Raw genomic sequence first — 20,393 nt, forward strand, 5'->3', positions numbered from 1 at the left:
CTCTTTCAATGTATAGGGAAGTATCCACTCGATTAGACTTTATAGTTTCCTTTTGAGCGCTCAAGTCAAACGCATAGATTGTATACAAACTTTTAAATGCTGTCATATCCAAAATAGGTTCTTTATTTCCATTACTTTCACACACCTTTTGGTAAGACTTGTATGCTTCAGCAAAATCATTTTTTTCCCAATTAATTTCCAATCTATCTCGTGGATAAAATGTTCCATCTAGAGAAACGCGAAGTTGTTTCACCTTAGCATTATCACTCAATGCATTATTCTTATCAGTCGCAGTATCACCATCTGGCATTTTAAAAATCATCCACAGATATCGTGGCTTTCCTTCCAGAACACCCAAATTCCACGTGTAAGTAGTTTGATTGAGTTTAACGTGTTGACATCTTCTTTTGAGGTATGATACACTGAGTGGTTTCTTTGAGTTAAGTCTTCGATTCAACATCTCTTCTGTTTTAAGATTAGGAGTATATTCACTGATATACCAACTCATCTCCTCAATTACAAATTTATTCTGTTCACCAAAAGCACTACCAACACCAAAAAGCAATCTATTTTCATTATCATTCCTTTGTAGTTGAAATCTAATTTTAAGACCATACAGAACTTTATCATAATCACAAAATCCAAATATACCTTTAAGAGGAACTGCCACAGTAAAACTATTTTCTGCTTTTGTATCATCATTATACATTCCTTTCCTTTGAATATATCCAGGGTCTGTGTTTGTTCCCGTTGACATATCAGGAATAAAACCTTCGACAGACCCCTTTCCCATTCTATCACTGAATGTATAGAGTGTAAATTTCATCATTTCAGATACAGCAGAGACATAATCAACCGCTTCAACTTCTTGTGTTCCAATATACAATCGCACACTATCAAACATTTTCCAGAAGAAATCATTTACAAGTGTAGCGTTTGTGTTATTCCCAGCCTTAGTGAATTTAAATTTACACAACAAGAAACTTTCGGAGAGATTCAAATAGGTTTGTTGATTATTTATTTCAAAACTTTTTGTACCATTTGTATTCCAGTCTGTTCCAGTTATTGCATTTACCTTGAAGTAATCTTCTTTTTTAGTGGAGTTTGAGATAATAATAGTATCATCCAAATCATGGATACTATCAATTGCTTCCATACTTGTATTTATTTAGGAAAAAAGATGTTAAAACTTTTGAAACCCTGATCCAAGTATTTGAATTATTTTCTGTCGTTCTTGGGGGGACAACTGAGTTTTACCTTTTCTAATTTCTTTTATTGCTTGTAATTTATGAGATTCCTTCTGAGCATCTTTTATACTCTTTACAGCACCTGCTACATTTCCCACAGCAGAAGCAGTTGAACCAATTAGGTCTTTATGTTTAAGAATAGTTGAACCAATACCCATGAGAGTATCAATTATCCCATCTCCTCTAAATTGATGTCCGACACCCCTTTGTCTCTTAGGTTTATAGTATCCTCTACCAAGATACATACCTTCACCCTTGTAGTACGGGGAAAGGAACATCCCATCCCCTGTAATTATTTTATATTTTCCCAACTCGTGTTTCCTCACAATAACCATCGTATTTATTTATTGGAAAACTTCACGTACGTGAATTCTGATGGATATAACTTCTCCATTAAAAGAAATCACACGATTATCTTGGTCGGTTATCCTAAAATTTACTCTGTGTATGGTTTTTCCTGACACAGGTAGATAAACCAAATTTTTAGGTTCCATATTGAATTTATAACCAATTGGGGTTGAGTATGCGCTGAATGAAAATATTGTATTTGTTATTTTTCCATCATTATAAGCACCATCAATCAAATCACAGTGAATTAACACCGAATTTATTCCTGAGGATATTTGAATGACATTATCACTGTAAAACGTCCCATTAGTTTCAATCTTTTTTAGGAGAAACCCAATAACTCTCTAAATGAATTATCAATTGTGAAATCAACCTTGTAGTTATTTTTAACTTTAATCATTGATTTTGAAGTATGTTTTTGAATGTTTATAACAATATTTTTTGGTTCATCACCCTGTTCTTTCATAAGACGAGCAATTTCGGAAGATATTTGAGAAATCTTGTATGCTCCGGGTGAGACTGTTATCGTTTTGTATCCACTTCCCGGATTATAACTAAACTTGTCATTTTTCTCGGTTATATTAAATAAGGTATTATAAGTTTCCATGGACAATAAAGATGCCTCATATTCTTTTGTTGTGTCAAGTTGTAGTGGGTATGGGAATGAAGATGTGTGGTCGCTTGGTGTGAAATTAAAACTCAGGATTGTGCTTCTCATCTTATTTAATATGAGATAAAATGTCTTTATATTGAGATTTATTAATTATTTTCATGTTCATCAACTGGTCTAAAATGGCTGATGCTTCATTAAAACAATTGTTATTTCCAGCCTTCTTACTGCCTAACAACAATAACAGTCTATTAACTAATTGCGATGGGTCATTTGGAAGAAAACTAATACCTGAACCAAGGATACTTAAAGCCTGAATAATGTGTTTCTCCTTCTCATTCTTCCTACTTTTACCAGAAAGAATAACCTTATAATTTAGACTGTTCAGCAAATCAATATATACTCTATCATCATTATTTTCCATATCCAATGGTTTATCAATATACTTTGATTCATCCCTCACAGTTGAACCTTGTCTTCCATCTTTTGTGAGAAGAAACATTAATCTCGGAGTTAGTTTAACAGGGGGTTGAGCAGAACTTAAGAACCTTAATTCATCATTAAATATCAATACCTTTTCTTGAACAAGATGAAATATTGCTGGTTGTTCTGTTGGAATGAGTCCTGCTTTGGTTTTTGAATCCGCTGAATATTCATTGTTTTGAACAGCATTCACAATATAATCAGGGGGTTGATTAATCTCTTCCAGTTGTTGAAATAAACTTTCATCATTTTCTAATTCTCCAATATGCTCTAATTCTTCCTCCGTCATTTGACTGAAATCTTTTAACATTTGGAGCTTTCTGGGAGTATATTCTACTGTGGGAACTGTGGAAACATCTTTCATTTTTTCTTGGGAAGTTTTTAAAAGTGGTTTAAAAAATTTCTCTTGTTTTCTTTCAAATACTTCTTCGCCCGTTAGTTTCTGTCTGCGTTTCTTCTTTATGTCTTTCTGCTGTTTTACAACTTTTGAAACCAACTCTTGATGTTCCTTAAATCTTCTTGCTCTTTCTTTTGTATCCATTTATTTATTGTAAAATATCATTTAATGAATTGTAAAGATTAACAGGGAAATTTTCCTTTTCTTCATCATTCAAGTAGATGTGTTCAAATAAATCCTTTTCTTTAAATATTTCATCAAATTCTTTATTAACATTAATGCGAGTTGTAATTTCTTCTTCACTAATCCTTGCATCTCTGCTTTTCATACGTTTGCGTTGAGTTTCTTCATCAACATCAAAACCGAATGATAAAATCTTCACCCCGCTCAGATATTTAATAATTTGTCTCGTTCCTTCTGGATTAGTTTCTAATATCCCAACACCACCAGATTTTAGTTTCCTTAACTCACTCTTACAATGTGAATATTTTGTTGTACCAAGAGAAACCTCCTCAAATATTTGTCCTTCATTCCTCAATCGCATATGTTCCTCCACTGAAATATAGTGATAATCTTCACCTTTTACTTCTCCAGGTCTTATTGCTCTAGTTGTTGTTGATACAATGCGTATCACGGGGTGTTTTTTAAGTAAATTTACAATATTCTCATTTGTACTACACAAGAACCTTGATTTATGAAAGTTTTTTCCAGAAGCAGATTTACCCACAAGATTTATAATAATAGTTGTCATTTATATATGTAATTGTTTATAAAACAAAAAATATATCCCTTAATATCTCATCTTGTTTCACAACAATATATTTATATTTTTCAGTCGTGTGCTTCATGTAATCCTCAAATTTCTTTTTACTACATAATGTAGAACAATTATCTCTCCAAAAATTATTGATATCTATTGAATTTAACTTGAATAAAATAAAAGTATTAGCATTGTTTCTGATGGAACGACGAGGAAGTTGAAAGTACGATTGACTAAGATAAATACAATTACAAGAAGAATGTCTCCCTCTTGTGTAGTAGCTGTCCATTACCGTTTGGTTTCTCTCATTAACACAATCATCAAAGATAACGAGGTTCTTTTTGATTTATCCAAATCTTGGGGAGACGGTATATCATCCGTATTATCACTAAGAATACAAGTTATAGGATTTGATTTCTTTTTACATCTCTGTGTATCACAAAATAGTTGAATTATATCTTCAATGTTATAATCATTTAGGTTTTTTTGAAGTTTAAATAAACCGATTATATCTTCTTTTTGAAGACCAGCATTAAAACCTTGTGAGAGTAGTTGATACTCTGGTTGAAAACTCGACTTTGTGAAAATTATTAAATTATCATTATCTAAAAAGTTGGGAGTGAGGAGCATTTTTAAAAGTAAGCAGGTTTTTCCACATCCACTTGAACCAACTATGAGACATCTTAATGAATTTGGGAGATTTTTATGGTTGTTAAATTTTATCTTATTTTCCCAAATAGGTAAAAAATCATTCATTTATATATTTGAAAAACAGGTTATTTAATTTATTATTGGCTTTTTTAGAAACTCTATATTTTATCCTAAGTTCAGGTTTAATTTCAAGATAATCCATTATTTTATTTATACAATATCTTGTGTTGATATTTCCCTGAAAATTACATCCATGAATAATATACAACAACAATCTTTTGAACATTTCTCTTATACGTTCAGTTTCTTCCCTTGTAAGGAAAGGTGTGTTATCACCCTCATACTTTACATTCATTTCTCTAATCAATCTTGTAAAGTAATTCATTTTTGGTGTAAATCTAAAAGAATTATTTTCCTTTTTATATTTTTTATTATCATTAATTAGAAGATAATCACAGAATATACATTGTTTATAGGCTTTTGACTCTGTGTTTAATCCCCGTCTTTCACACGCAGGACAATTCTCAAATTTGTCATATGGAGAATCAGGAAAGTCTAGCATATTTATAAAGTCAAACTTTACTTAAACTGAAATTCATCTATACTTTCAGAATCATCTATACTTTCATAACTATCGTTTGAACACAAACTCTCGGTGTCATAACTATCGCTTTGAATGCAAACTCTCGGTATCATAATCACTCTCATAATCTTCAACATCTTCAGTTGAATATTGACTCATATTTAATTAGTAGAAAAAACATTACCATCGATATCGATATACATTTTTTCATTATCAGATTCAACGACAACATTTTTTATATTAGAGGTAATTTTAAAATTATCGTTAACTACTATTGAACGAAATGTCATTTCACCTGATATATTAACATCCTTTATTTCATCAGGATTTACATCTTTAGGGTTGTTGAAAAAAATACAAATTTCTCCTTGCATATTACAGATGGTCTTATCTTTTCTTTCTAAAGCTTCATCCATAAGGTTTTTGTTCTTTGATACTTTTTCTTGTTTCATTGCTTTTTCTAGTTTTGAATATATTACTAGAAGGAGAGGAGAAACTTTTGTTAGAGATACTTTAATTGATGTTCTACCAGGTATACTAAAAGCCCTTCCACTGAAGGAAATTGAAGAACTCATATTATTTACCATAATAGTTTTTATCCAATAGTTGTTATATTTATCTTTGTACAATTTTACATCCTTGACATATTTCTCAGTATCTTTAACAGATGAAGAGATTGATTGAAACTTGTCTTTTGTGTCTTGAAACATTGTATTTATTAAGTGAAAAAGTTGGATGATAAAATGTTTTTAAGCACAGATTCACCTGTAAAATAAACGAAATTATCATCAAGAAAATTTTAGTTTTAGCACAGATTCACCTGTAAAATAAACGAAATTTTCATCAAGAAAATTGTAGTTTAAGCACAGATTCACCTGAAAAATAAACGAAATTTTCATCAATAGAATTTTAGTTTAAGCACAGATTCACCTGTAAAATAAATGAAATTTTCATCAAGAAAATTGTAGTTTAAGCACAGATTCACCTGTAAAATAAACGAAATTTTCATCAATAAAATTTTAGTTTAAGCAAAGTTTTATTATATAAATATGGTGAATACAACGTACTGCGATGTTTGTAATCACGAATATAAACATTATAGAAAACACCTCCGAACCAACAAACACACATTTAATCTATTTCATCAAATATCTCCTCTTGAGTTGGAAAGAAAACATTGTGATATCTGTTCAAAGGATGTTTTGAAGAGTAGTTATAATAAACATCTTCAATCACAAAAACACAAGAAAAATGAGTTTAAAGTAAAGGGAGACTATTATATTGAAAACACTGATGGGGCATTTAAAGGGCATATAAAAATAAGGATTTTTCAATTTGGAGAACCCGGTCCATCATCAATAGCTGAATCAATTGAAATAGTGAAACCCGATGTTGAAAAATTTATTAAAAAGACATTAAAAGAAATGAAAACTTTAAAGTTTTATATGGGAGTGAAAATGAATATGAAAAGACAAGATGAAGAACATACTCCTTATATGAGAACAGGTCTTCATTTTATAACATCATTTCAAGATTTTTTGAATAGTGGGGTTTATGAAGAACTATCAAGACAAGAGGAGGATGTTGATAATACAGTGGTAGGAAGTGGATTCAATATTAAAAAAATCATCTTTTTAGATATACACATTCTAAAATCAAACCCTCTTAAAGCTTCTTCTTATATTGAATTACCAAAAGAGATAAAACTAAAGAAGGCAGTTGTTAATATTAAGAACAATGATAATAAATGTTTTCTCTGGTCTGTTCTTGCTCACTTTCATCCACCAAAATGTAATTCAGAAAGAGTAAAACAATATATGAAATATGAGAATACCTTGGACATTAAAGATTTTAAATTGCCAATGCCACTAACAGATATTCCTAAATTTGAGAAAAAGAATAATCTTTCTATTAATGTATATGGATTAACGGATACAAACAAAGTTCAAATATTAAAAATTTCAAACAACTATAAAAATGAAGAAACACACATTGACCTTTTATATTTTAGTGTTGGAAAGAATTCACATTACACATGCATCAATAATTTATCAAGATTAATCTCTTCTCAGGTATTCAGAACAGCAAACAAAATATATCCTTGTAAGCGATGTCTTAATTCATTTCATACAAAAGAACGATTAGAACAACATTCAAAATATTGTAGTAATCATAAATCAGCTGTAATTACAATGCCTAAACCTGGTGAAAAGATTTCTTTTGAAGATTATAATAAATCTATCATGCACCCATTTGTGATATACGCTGATTTTGAATGTATCCTTAAAAAGATAAATACTGCTTCTCCTAATCCAAAAGAACCATATACAAATAAATATCAAAAACATATTCCTTGTGGTTTCTGTTATTATATCAAATCATCTGTTGGAGAAAAGTATAACAAACTTGAACATTATCGTGGAAAAAATGCTTCACAAGAGTTTGTAAAATGATTAGAAAAGGATTGTATAAGACTCACTAAATTAATGAAAGAAACAAATGAACCGATGAAATTAACCAAAGAAGAAAAATTAGAATTTAGAATGAACAATATCTGTCATATTTGTGAGGGGGAAATTAAGGAGTCTAAAGTTAGAGACCATTGTCATCTTACTGGTAAATATAGAGGTCCCGCTCATTCCTGTTGTAATCTTAATTATAAATTACCTTCTTTTATTCCAGTCTTTCTTCACAACAGCGCCAACTATGATACACATCTATTTATAAATGAACTTTCAAAAACACCAGGGAATATTTCTGCTATTACAAACACAAGTCAAAAGTATATTTCATTTTCAAAAATGATATTCACAAAACCTTTAACTCGTATTAGGTTTCTAGATTCTTACAAGTTTATGGGAACACCACTAGCCTACCTCGCATCAAATCTAAGCTCCACGGACTCTTTTCCAAATCTTAATTCATTCTTTCCAAAAGAGGAAATTCTCACTAAAGAGGAAATTCAGATTAAAGAGAGAATTCAAAGTAAAGAGGAAACTCTAATTAATGAAGAAATTCTAACTGAAGATGAAATTCTAATTATAAAGAAAATTCGAACAATGAATGAAATTCTAACTAAAGAGGAAATTCAGATTATAGATGAAATTCTGATTAAAGAGGGAATTCTAACTCGAGAGGAAATTGAAACAAGGAATGAAATTCAAAGTAAAGAGAAAATTCTTACAAGTAAGGGAATTTATCCTTATGGTTATATGGATTCATTTATGAGATTTAAAGAAACACAACTTCCTTCAAAAGAAAGTTTCTATAATAACCTTTATGAAGAAGAGATAAGTGATAAGGAATATAAACACGCACAAGAAATTTGGAAAATATTTAAGATAAAGAACCTTGGAGAATATCATGATTTGTATCTAAAAACAGATGTTTTATTGTTAGCTGATGTGTTTGAAGCTTTTAGATCACTCTGTCATAATAAAAATTGTTATGGATTAGATCCTGCCCACTATTTCACAGCTCCTGGTTTAGCTTGGAGTGCAATGTTGAAAATGACAAAACAAGATATAGATTTAGTCAGTGATGTCGATATGCTTTTGATGATTGAGAAGTCTAAGAGAGGTGGAATATCACAAGTATGTTCAAAAAGATATGCTAAAGCAAATAATAAATATCTTCCAAATTATAAGAGTGAAAAAGATAGTAATTATTTGATGTACTTTGATGCTAATAATTTGTATGGATGGGCAATGTCTCAATCTCTGCCTTATGGTAAATTAGAGTGGGTGGAAGAAAAGGATTATGAAAAGGCTTTGATGAATATTGTTATTTCTTCTCAAGAGGAATTGAATGAGGAAGAAGAAGGTTATTATTTTGAAGTTGATTTGAGGTACCCGAGTGATCTTCATAATAAGCATAAAGATCTTCCTTTTGCATGTGAGAAAGAAACCCCAAAGAAAGAATGGTTAAGTGATTATCATAAAAGTTTTAATATTAAAGGTAAATCAACAGAAAAGTTATTAACAACATTCTATGATATAGAGGGATATGTTTTGCATCAAAGTAACTTGAGACAATATTTATCTGCTGGGTTGAGAGTAGCTAAAATTCATAGAGTTTTAAAATTTAAACAAAGTCCTTGGATGAAAAAGTATATTAAATTCAATACAGATATGAGAACAAATACAAAAGTAAAATTTGAAGGGGAATTCTATAAATTGATGAATAATGCTGTCTTTGGAAAGACAATGGAGAATGTTAGAAACAGGCAAAACATTAGATTTGCAACATCTTGGAAAGAAGCTTCTAGATTGATAAATAAACCAAGGTTTGAGAGAGAAGAGGTTTTTTCAGAGAACTTTTCTGCTATTCATATGAAAAAGGAAAGTATTGTCATGGATAAACCAATTTATATTGGAACAGCAGTTCTTGATTTATCAAAGATATTGATGTATGATTATTTGTATAATGACTTAAAGAAAGAGTATGGTGAAAATGTTTCATTGTTGTATATGGACACTGATAGTTTTATTCTAGATATAAAAACTGACGATGTTCATAAAGATATGAAGAAAAATATTGGAGTATATGATACAAGTAATTTTAGTAAGAAGAGTGAGTTATTTTCAAAAAAGAATGAAAAGGTTATTGGTAAGTTTAAGGATGAGTTGGGTGGAAAAGTAATGAGTGAGTTTATTGGATTGAGAGCAAAGGCATATGCTTATAAGTATGGTGATCAGATTGATAAAAAGGTTAAAGGGAATAAAGAAATATGTAATAAAGAAATCAATAACTTTTAGAAATTATTATAATTGTTTGATGAATAAGAAAGAAGAATATAGGAAAATGAATACAATAAGAAGTTATAAACATAAGATATATAGTGAAGAAGTAAATAAAAAGGCATGAGGAGCCTTTGATGATAAGAGATTTATTTTAGATAATGGAATAGATTGTGTTCCATATGGATATTGTATGATAGAGTGTATAAAATAGATTGTGTTCCATATGGGTATTGTATGATAGAGTGAATAGAATAGATTGTGTTCCATATGGACACAAGTTTTAATGATGGGAAGATGGGTTTGGGTTTTTAAGGGCTACCGCCGCGTTTTTCACAATATATTGTTACGTTTGAGGGGGGGGGTTATGCATTCAAAGGGTAATTAGGATGTTTAATTAGGTATGCCATGCTGTTTGAGTTTACCAGGATCTCGATGTAATAAGTAGAAATTCAGTGGTGATAAGTTGTCTAGTAAATGTTCATTTCTTCAAGGGGGAAATGATAATTGTCACGTAATTAGATAGGGACACGGGATAGGGTAAGTATATCTGCGTAAACCCCTTTTAGTAGTCCCTGGAGGCTGGCCGTGACGTCACAGGACAGTGCAGTGGATGGCTCCGCCCCGTGATCACGATTGGCGGAAGGCGACGGCGGTGGGCCAATAAACGGCTCGATTGGAAGTGACGAGGACAGGAGGATAAAAAGGTTCTGTTCGGGGTCGAAAAGAAAGAGGGAGAAGATCGGGACAAAAAGATCGTGTTTTTTTGGTGTGGAGGCTGTTGCACGGGAAGCGTACTTGTTGTTGTGCTGATTCGATCGTGTTCTTCATCGTGTCTTGGAGCCTTGCTGAGCCTCGTGCCTCACCTTGGTTGGCTCTGGGGTTCTGCTGACTCGGAGTACGGGGTCAAACGGCGGGCGGACCTGCCTCCCTCTCCTGCTCGCAATTTGGCGCCAGAACTGGTTCCCTGGCGGCTGTGAGCGGACTTGGGCCAGGACCAGGAGGTCGACAGCACCACGGTTTCTCCTGCCCCCCTGACGAGGGCAAGGCCAGCTCATCCGACGCTGATCCAGGGACAGTTGAGTCCACACCACGATCCAGCCTGACCACCAGAAGTAGCTACGTTTTGTGTGTGTGTGTGTGTGTACTTGGCGCCTTAGAGGGTTTGAGAATTGTATATTCATTGGAATTGTCTGTGTTTTCCCCACGCCCGATCCCACACCATCCCGTCGAATCGCCCCGGATCCCTTTTCTTGCCGAGTCTTGTTATTTCTGGTTAATAATAAAAACAAATAAACATCATCAACTCAGTGAAAAGTGACTCGTGCCACCTTCCTCGTCCCGTTTGCGGTTGAGCGATTAGAACCGCCATGTTTGGGTTATAAATAAATAAACCGCCTCCATCGTTTCGGCTCATTCTACGTTGGCGGGACTGTTCAAGTCCCGTGGACGTCACAATATAAATGGTCAAACCAAGTATTGGTCAAACTAAAGAGTGGAGAAAATCTCAGTCTTGGTATATAAATGGAAAACATAATGAATGTGAAAAATATCAAATAAGTCTTATTGAAAAAATATCTAAAACAAAGGTAAATAAAACAAATATGCGAATCAATTTAAAAACCAATAAGTTAGAGGATGTAAAGAAAATAATAAATATCTTTGAATGGACTGAAAAATTTGATGGTTATCAATTGAACAATGGAAAAATAATTTACTACAATCTCAAAATGATATGCAACTCAGGAGGTGGTCAGATGAGATCATTAAGAGAAGTTTATCATTTCGTAATGGCACAAAAGGGGTATCTTAAAAAATATAAAGATTCAAATGTTTTGTTTTTAAATATTTTAGATGGGGATTATTGTGCAAAGAAAATTAAACTATTGAAGGAATTTGAGAATGAACAAATGTTTATAGGTTCAATGAGTGAGCTAAACAATATGCATCGGTTATTTGATAAAGAGTGTCCCGAGGCTTAGACGTTTCAGATATTTCTTAAGAATCACCTTTAACAAATCACATTACGACTTTATTACTTGAACAAATCTTTATCTTGTTGCATAGGTTATATGAATAGAGAGCCCCTAGGTTAAAAGGGGAGACAAATAAATATACCTTGGGCTAAAAAGGGGATTTATTTTTTAGGGAAAAAAAAGAAAAAATTCATCGCTGAAAATCCCCCATTCATTTACATGGGGAAAAGTGAGCCAGAATCAGTATTCTTACCCTACTCATGTTGCTCCATTGTTTAAAAAATAAAAACTCACATGGACGACACATCGCTTTCAGTTACAGCTTATGTTTTTAAGTTCATTGCACGCATAAAACAGCCCCAAAATGGCACAGTTACCTCCACGATGCAATGCCTAACAGATGTCACAGTTTTAGAATAAGGCCTATACAATAAGATATACAATAAGCCTATACAATAAGGCCTTACCAATGACAATAAGCCAACACATGGAAGATGCCCACCTCCGAGTGAAACTTTAACATCACCCCACTCCCCCAACTTGTCCTTATTGGTGAATTTAACATCCACACGTTGTGGGGCTATCTTGTAACAATAAAACAGGCAAACAGCTGATAATTTGGCTTTCTGCCAAAGAGATGAGATATAAACCTCCTTTTTCACCCAAAATAATAGGGCACTTATTGTTCCACCAGATACAGTAGAGAATACAACCTAGAGCTGCTCTTCATATCGATCAACGCAAATGGTCAATCCCTGCATGCGTCACAGAAAATCCTCAATGTCTTTCCACATTGTCAACATAGCCGAGCCATAGTCCACATCAAGGTGCCACTGGTCACATCAAAACTGAAGCCATGGTAGAATGTCTGTAAAGCCAACTCACCTGAACACCTTTACTATAATTCACAGACTGGTGTTTGTGTGTTTGTTTTGTTTGTTATTATTAAACAAACTTGTCTTGTTGCATCAAAATTAAATTGTCTAAATTAAATTAGAGCATTTAAATTGCATCAAATGTGGCAATAAATGTGAATCATTGCTCCCAGCTTGCCAGCTCGATGACAGAAGACGCCATTTTCATTTTTTGCACTCTCCATCCCTACCCCGTTTAGGATCCCGTGTAAGCATGGGCAACTTGCTAGATTGAGGGAAATTATTCATATGTATTGTTGCATGCACAGGGTTCAATGGCTCGCTCGAATGGCAAGTGTTGCATGAGTGCATCCAAAACCCCACCCAAAGGTGCCAGTCCCGAACAGCCCAGTATTTGGCCGAGTACTGGCCGTGCGTGCGAGATTTTCCTGCACTTTAATTCCTTCCCAATTATCCCAATGTCTATTTTGAAAAGATGAATGGAGGCCTTCATGACGACAACGCCGGAAAGATCAGGGATGCACTAACTGCAGTCCACAACATTGGAGGTACAGTTGCTAATGGGTTTAACCAAATATTAACAAGACTACATCCATAATTATGTGACCAGTGCTGAGCCATTTATGGATTTGACCAAAAAATTTATAACAGTAATGGGATAAGGGGGAGATGTTCAGGAGAAGGCCTACATGGTCCTCAAACAACTCCACATCAACAAGCCCATTTTGTGACTACCGGACCCGAGTTAGCCATAAGTGCTCAGAACCATTGCTGACATTGGTACTGAAGATGTTCTTTTGTAGTAATACAAGGCCAAACTCTTCCCTGTGAGTTTCTTGAGCGAGAAGCTAATGAATTGAGAAATTAACTACCGTCCTCAACTATGGAGAAAGAAAGACTTGCATTTCTTTGAATGAAAAAAAAAGAAGTTTTATACTGGATCTCCATGGGACTGATGTTTTTTCACAAACTGATCATAAGCCATTGGTGTACATGAATAAGACAAAGTTTCCCAATGAAAGTATCATGACATAAGCCACGTTTCTGCAAAACTATTGATTTATGATAGAACTGAGCATGGGGGACAGAGAATGCTGCAGCAGAATACCCGAGTAGGGTTGTTTAAATGTTATTTCCTATAATAATAAAAAATGTTGATGTTTAAATTGTTGATGATTCACAATGATGTTGATCGATGATTTTGAAAAAAAATTGAAAATTTGTTTTCAAATGGGGGGGGGGGTTATGTCAGTAATTCCTTATGAGTGACTGTGGTGGTGTCTGTTCGGTGCATGGTTAAGGTGTATGTACATGGAATGATATAAGGATCGAATTGTTTCTTAACTCCGCCAGCGAAGGTGGACGGAGGTTCTGTTTTCACCCGTCTGTCTGTCTGTCTGTCTGTCTGTGAATGGGCGAAATTTGGTGGAGAGGTTTCGGTGTGTAACAAGTACAAATCGATTAGATTTTGGATGAAGATCTGGTTCCAGATTCAGATACTAGAATTTTTAATCAGATTCTTCACCATTGAGAGAGAGTGCCAACAACAATATATAGCATGATATCTCAAAAAGTTATTGACGGATTCGGACGAAACTTGGTGGACATGTTGGGCGTTTGAGAAGGAAGAATATATTAAATTTCAGTTAAGATCTGGATCCAGAATAGGATCCGAGAATTTTTAAAGTGTTTTTTCACCATTGAGAGACAGGGTCAAAAACGACATATAGCATGACATCTCAAAAGGTTGTGCAAGAGATATAACAAAACTAGCTGGAAGAGGTGGTTATGTGACAAGAAGAAGCTGTTTCAAATTTTGGTTCAAGTCCGGATCCAGATCCGGCCTATCAGGAGGTTACAAAACGTAAACTAATCAGCCTGATGGAGGAATGTGCTCTACAGAATGCCTTTCTTGTTGGATGCGACTCTTAAGTTTTGTTGAGGTGAGATGTTTATTGTAAAAGTTGAGTGGAGGAATAAGGAGACAAGTATTAATATTGTAGTCAGTGTTTAAGCTGTGTAGTAAGATTGTCATTGATTGGGAAGTTTCTGGTGGCTTCCGAAATACTGAACCATCGTGTAATAACAAGCAATTGTAGCATCATCTGGTTATATAACTATCTAGTAATTAGGAGTACTTTGTCGGGGGGAGGGTTTTTTGCAAACGTTTTTGGCCGAAGTATACACTAGTCGGTCTGTTGCAGCGTTGCTTGCAAAGTGATGTTGTCTTTATGCATATGCCATCAGTGATGTATTACAATCAGCCAATTGTTGCATTTCTTAGAAGTATTTGTTAGTTCACCATTATCCAGTTGTTGAAGGCATTTGGCATATTTTTCGCCGTGCTCGTCAATGCCGCCACACCATACTTACATATTTTCGTGCTCATAAATGTGGAAGTGCCGGCATAGAACAGAGCGTTCAGTGCATGCATCCATTATTTAGAGCCTGTGAACCGTGCTTTACCACTGGCAGGACTTGGCAGAAGTTACTGCCAAGTAAGATCACCATGCCTCTGAAAGGCAAATCTTCCTGCATCAGATGACGCAACATCTGGTCCAGTGCCTCAATCATTTGGCAATGTGCCGTCATTGCTTCATCCCACACAATGAGAGGTTCCCGGTGGATAAGTGTGGCAAGCTCAGTCAGGCTAAACCTTTAATTTACTATCCAAATTGCTCATCCCTTTATTTGGGTGGTGTATCGGCAACACACTGCTGCCTCGATCGCTCCCGAAAATATGACATAACCTGGGTTATGTACATGAAACAAAAACATGGCCACTGCTTATGTGCATACATTATATAGCTCAGATAGATTGCAATTGCCCTAGTCCATAGGCTAACACCTGAAGCCTGAGGCCTATGTGACTGGAGCCTGAGGTCCATCACCTTAACAAGGGCCGTGGTGCTTATTGACTTCGATCTTTAGATATTTGATGTTCCCTTTAACAATCGTTTTAATTGTTTTACACTCAACGCAAAAGTTATAGGGCATGACGATTGTGAACGTGAGACTTCTAAAGACATCTCTAAGCTTACCATAGCATGAAAATGGTGGATGTCTTATTTTTCTGCTTACACTTGTGAGTGGTGTCATGCCAGCTGTCCAGCCAATGTCTTTTGATCAGAAGGCTTCAGACGCACGCAGCCAGCTTCATTACGGTTTTAAGTTATAGCAGTGATAAATGGTAAGGCAGATTGCAAGAGGGGAGTGGAGAAGAAGAACTAATCTTCAGTTGCTTTGCTGTGAATAGTGCTGTGTACAGTGCTTTGCTTTATCTTTCAAATGAATGCAAGTTTTGAAGCCGTTGGCTGAACATTAATCGATTAAAAAAAAAAACCTTGGATTTTGTAACCTCCCTTTTCAGTAGAATAATACAAAAAACTGGGAAGGAACACATCGAAAAAAAAAATCCCAATTCCCCATCTTCTCTTTGGCATAGAAACTCCAATAACCAGCAAAAAAACAGACTTTTATTTTGCATTCATTGGGCCAGAAGCACTGGTGTGTGGTTTGGGTAAACAGGGAGAGTGTCTGGGTGCAGTGTGTTCTGGGGCTTCGCTTTGATTGGTGCTCAGTGAACGTGGTACTGCAATAAACCTGATTATTCTCTTTAAACATTGCCTCTCTATCATCAACATGAGAACTTTACATGGTGGCAGCGGTGATGCAGCATGTCTTGGAGTCCGTCAAGGTAACAGCAAGCCGGTGTTTCCTGTGCCTGATTTCATCACCTCATTGATGCAGCCGTTGTTCACAATGGCGGACCTGGCAGGAATTCTGTGCAGGCCAAGTTCTGTCTTACTTCTAAGTTTCTACAACTACGACCCAACTTCCCATCAAATGCCTGCAGGTACCAAGCACTGAAAAATTCCCCACCCAGCAGCTGTCATCCGACATGGAATATTTGTTGGAACCCCCAAACATCATATACTTGTGTTTTTCTAAAGGGTTGCTGTTGTCGTAGAAAAATTTAAATGGTACTGCTGGAAAGCTAATAATCAATTTACTTGGAACAAAAGTTTCAAGGTTGTAAAACGATATATGACTGTTCAATCATAAAAAAATACTTTGTTGCAGGACTTGGACTTTAATGTAGCAGTTCCAACGGAACCATTTTTATCAGTCTACGACAGCAGGAACTTTTTAGAATAAAGCATGATGGACATGAAAGGAGCACACAAAATTATATATCGTAATACTTCTCGAAGCAAAAGAAAAATATATAATAGTCCACAGAAGGAGCACACAAACAACAAGAAAGAGCAATCAGAGATTTCAGGCCCTCGCCAGGACTTGTTTTGTGTGGCAAATAAATGTAAGCATGTATTGTACTCAATGAAAGGTCACTGATTGCAAGTGATAGGTCTACGTGGTCGAGTTGTAAATGTGTAAAGGTTGTAAAGGTTAAATGGTCTGAAGGTCTAAAGGTGGAAAGGTCAAAAGGTCTTAAAAGTTCTAAATGGGTCTAAAGTGTCAAAATGGTCGAAGGGGTCTCAAGAGTGTAATTTAAGGTCTTAAGGGTTGGAATTATCTGAAGGAGTCCAAAGGGTTTTAAAAAGCCTAAAAGGGGTCTAAAGGTCAAACTGGTCTTAAGGTCAAAGGGGTCTACAGGGTATCAAAAGGTCTAAAGGGTATAAAGAAGTCTAAGGTTCTTCAGGGTTCTAAAGGGTCTAAGTGGATCTCAAGGGTCTTAGATGTCTGGGGGTTCTAAACGGTGTAACTTGGTCTGTAGGGTCAAAAAAAATCTTAGAGGTCTTAAGAGTCTTTTGGGTCCTCAGGGTTGTTTGGGTCCTCAGAGTTTTTTTAGGTCCTCGGGTCTTTTGCGTTCTCAAAGTCTTTTGTGTCCTTGGGGTTGTTTAGATCATTGGGGTCATCAGGGTCATTTGGGTCTTTGGGGTGCTCATGGTATTTTGGGTTCAAGTGGTCTTTTGGGTTGTTTGTGTCTTTAGGGGTCTTAAAGGGTCTTGGGGTTCTTAAGAGTCTAATGTAATTCACACACATACATGCACACGTTCTGTTCGTACAAACACACCCAAATGCAATACCCTCTCCTCTGGCAAGGGTAACAACAACCGTTTTTCACAATTACAAAAGGATTGCTATTCCCGAGAGTGAAGTGACCAGTCTTATATGCAAGTTCCTGATAAAAGAGAATGGAACTATTGATTGAGAAGAGATATACAAGGGAAATGTCAACACAGGAGGAGGCTACATTTATCAGTGGATAAAATAAAACTTCGACCAAACCACATCGATACACATCCATGGTCTTTTGAGATCTGCCAATTGACCTTTTCATCTTTTTTATTGCAAAATATATTTTTCTCATTTATAAATCAACAATTAATGATTATTATTTATTATTTAACAAGAGTACATTTTAATGCTGGCAGGTTACCTGTGCTATCAAAATGCCAACAACAACAGAAAGCTGATGAATGGATCCGATAGCTCCACGAAGCGAAATTGGTGAGATCTCACCAAGATACATTGGCACCAACCCTGTCACGAGACCTGCGGAACAAGTTTTGAGGAAGTACAAGAGAGGATCCAATTGATTTTCAACAATATAAAAAGGCTTTAGTACCATCTATATTTGTTCATAATGCGCAATGATCCCTCGATATGATACCTATACATATAGTTCCATGAAATATTTTACCTAATTCGTTATTAGTATTCTCATTCTATTACTCATCATATTATTTGTCATAGATGTCATTAATCAGGTTATCATTCAATTGTTTAACATCTTCAGAGAAATTATGGTAAAGTGGAACATCGATTTTTGCATATTGGTCCATGCCTCATAACAGATAAATGGAGATATACGATATATATATATATATATATATATATATATATATATATATATATATATATATATATATATATATATATATATATATATATATATACTTGAATATTAAATATATTGGCATGTATTGGATTCATTTGAGTATTTTGTTAATATAAATTTTTGGCAATCCAAAAGTTTAAAAAATCGTTGCGCAACTTTTAAATTTATACACTACGGTACTTGGAAATGTACCCGTCGCTTTGCTGATGGATTTAATCAAAAGACAGCATGTTGTACTTGACTAACATTCTGCTCTATTCACCCAATCATTTGCCTGAGGTCATCTCCGATCTTCTTGGAAGTCAGCTAACATCACCTTCATCCACCATCCTTGCTGCATATATATATATATATATATATATATATATATATATATATATATATATATATATATATATATATATATATATATATATATATATATATATTGTTGTGGTTACCAAATTCGCAAACCACCATTCAGGTCCCTTAGGTGAGGTATCTCGGCAAGTATATGTGTAGTTAGGCCCAAACCCGTTGTCTAGTGGGAATACATGTCATTTATACGTGCTGCGACTCTTCAGGATAGCCGTTTTTCTTTTACTATCTTTATTTTGGACCAACCGCCATGATTACCACCACAACCACAACATCAACCACCAACCACAACACCGCTTCACCACAACCGCCACGACCTTCACGTCACACCTCGCAACCGTAGCATCGCCACCGTTCTTGCCCCGCTGTGGGTACCGGTGTTGGACTCGTGCAGGGCGCACGTTGAACAGCGTGTACAAAATCACGGATTTTGTGCTTCAAAAACGGATCAAAAACGACACACGCCCACTTTTTGCCGTCCAATCGGTGAGCGAGGGGCGATTTGGCCCCGCCTCCAGGACGATCGATATATGCAAATTTGTGGATCAAAAAGCCTTCACGCCCACTTTTTCTCGGGCCAATGGGGAGCGAGGTGAAAGGTCAAAGGGAGGGGGTCAAAGGCGAAGCTACGGGGGGATAAAAGGACCGTGTTCGTCAGTCAGAGCCGTGTGGAAGTCTGGAGCCCGAAGCCTGCAGTAGCTGGAGAAGCTGAAGAGAGTCGAACGAGGAGAGCCCAAAGAAGAGTCCAGGGTGGAGAGTCCAGAGGCGGAGAGGCGGCAGCGGCGAAGGCAGACGAGGGGGTGCTCGCGACGGTGCCGGGAGCTGCACGCCCGAGGAAGGCCGGCAGCGCGACCTGGCCGAGGTGGAGACGCACACCAGGGATAATAAAGATCCTCTATACCCCGAGCATCAGCAACCCCCTCCTGTTTCCCCCCGCGCTGAGATAGTGCGACCAAGGGGGCCCCTTTCCCACCCCCTGCCAGACACTGTCCGCGAGGCCCGCGGAGTGAGGCGCCATCGCCGCTCCGCGTCTCATCACCAGACGGGTAGGCGCGACCCGGTCTCGGCCTCAGGCCCGCCTCATCCTTGGGGGTATTTCTTTTCCTTGGTTTTGGGTATGTGTTGTCGGCGCCGTCTGTGAAGTAGAATTGTATAAGTGTTGCCGTGTGCTCGGTAGTCGGTATTAGCTCTGCATTGTCTTCGCTTTTACATTTGCTTTTTGTGTAAATGGAATTGTGTTTTCTTTTTTTTGTGTGCTTTTGGTGGAATTGAATATGTGTGCTTCCCGTGTGCCGCGAATAAATGTGCTTTATTATTGAACTGTTCTCCCGCTTCGCTTCGTCTTTTTCTCCCATTGAATCCTCATCTTGCTTCACGTAAAGGGTTGGTAGTGGGCTGAATACGCCCGATAATTAATCGAACCGTCGAGGTCGACGATAACACCGCTCGGTTATTCTGATAGTACGGAACGGGTCGCTTAAGTGGCCCGTGTCCGAAGTCG

The 20,393-nt window shown here is 35.9% G+C and overlaps 1 protein-coding gene across 3 annotated transcripts in view; it reads right to left on the reverse strand.

The window, feature by feature from the left end:
• LOC147028984 (solute carrier family 2, facilitated glucose transporter member 1-like) overlaps window positions 1-20,393 on the reverse strand; it is a 180,269-nt gene that overhangs the window by 75,079 nt on the left and 84,797 nt on the right. For all 3 annotated transcript variants that reach the window (XM_085879884.1, XM_085879882.1, XM_085879883.1), the window contains exon 5: window positions 18,074-18,189. In XM_085879884.1, the coding sequence (XP_085736010.1) occupies window positions 18,074-18,189 (116 nt within the window). The remainder of the gene's footprint in view (window positions 1-18,073; window positions 18,190-20,393) is intronic.

The sequence above is a fragment of the Eptatretus burgeri genome, chromosome 4 (genome assembly GCF_056783735.1).
Source record: "Eptatretus burgeri isolate ZD-2024b chromosome 4, Ebu_testis_v1, whole genome shotgun sequence".
NCBI classification, from domain to species: domain Eukaryota; kingdom Metazoa; phylum Chordata; class Myxini; order Myxiniformes; family Myxinidae; genus Eptatretus; species Eptatretus burgeri.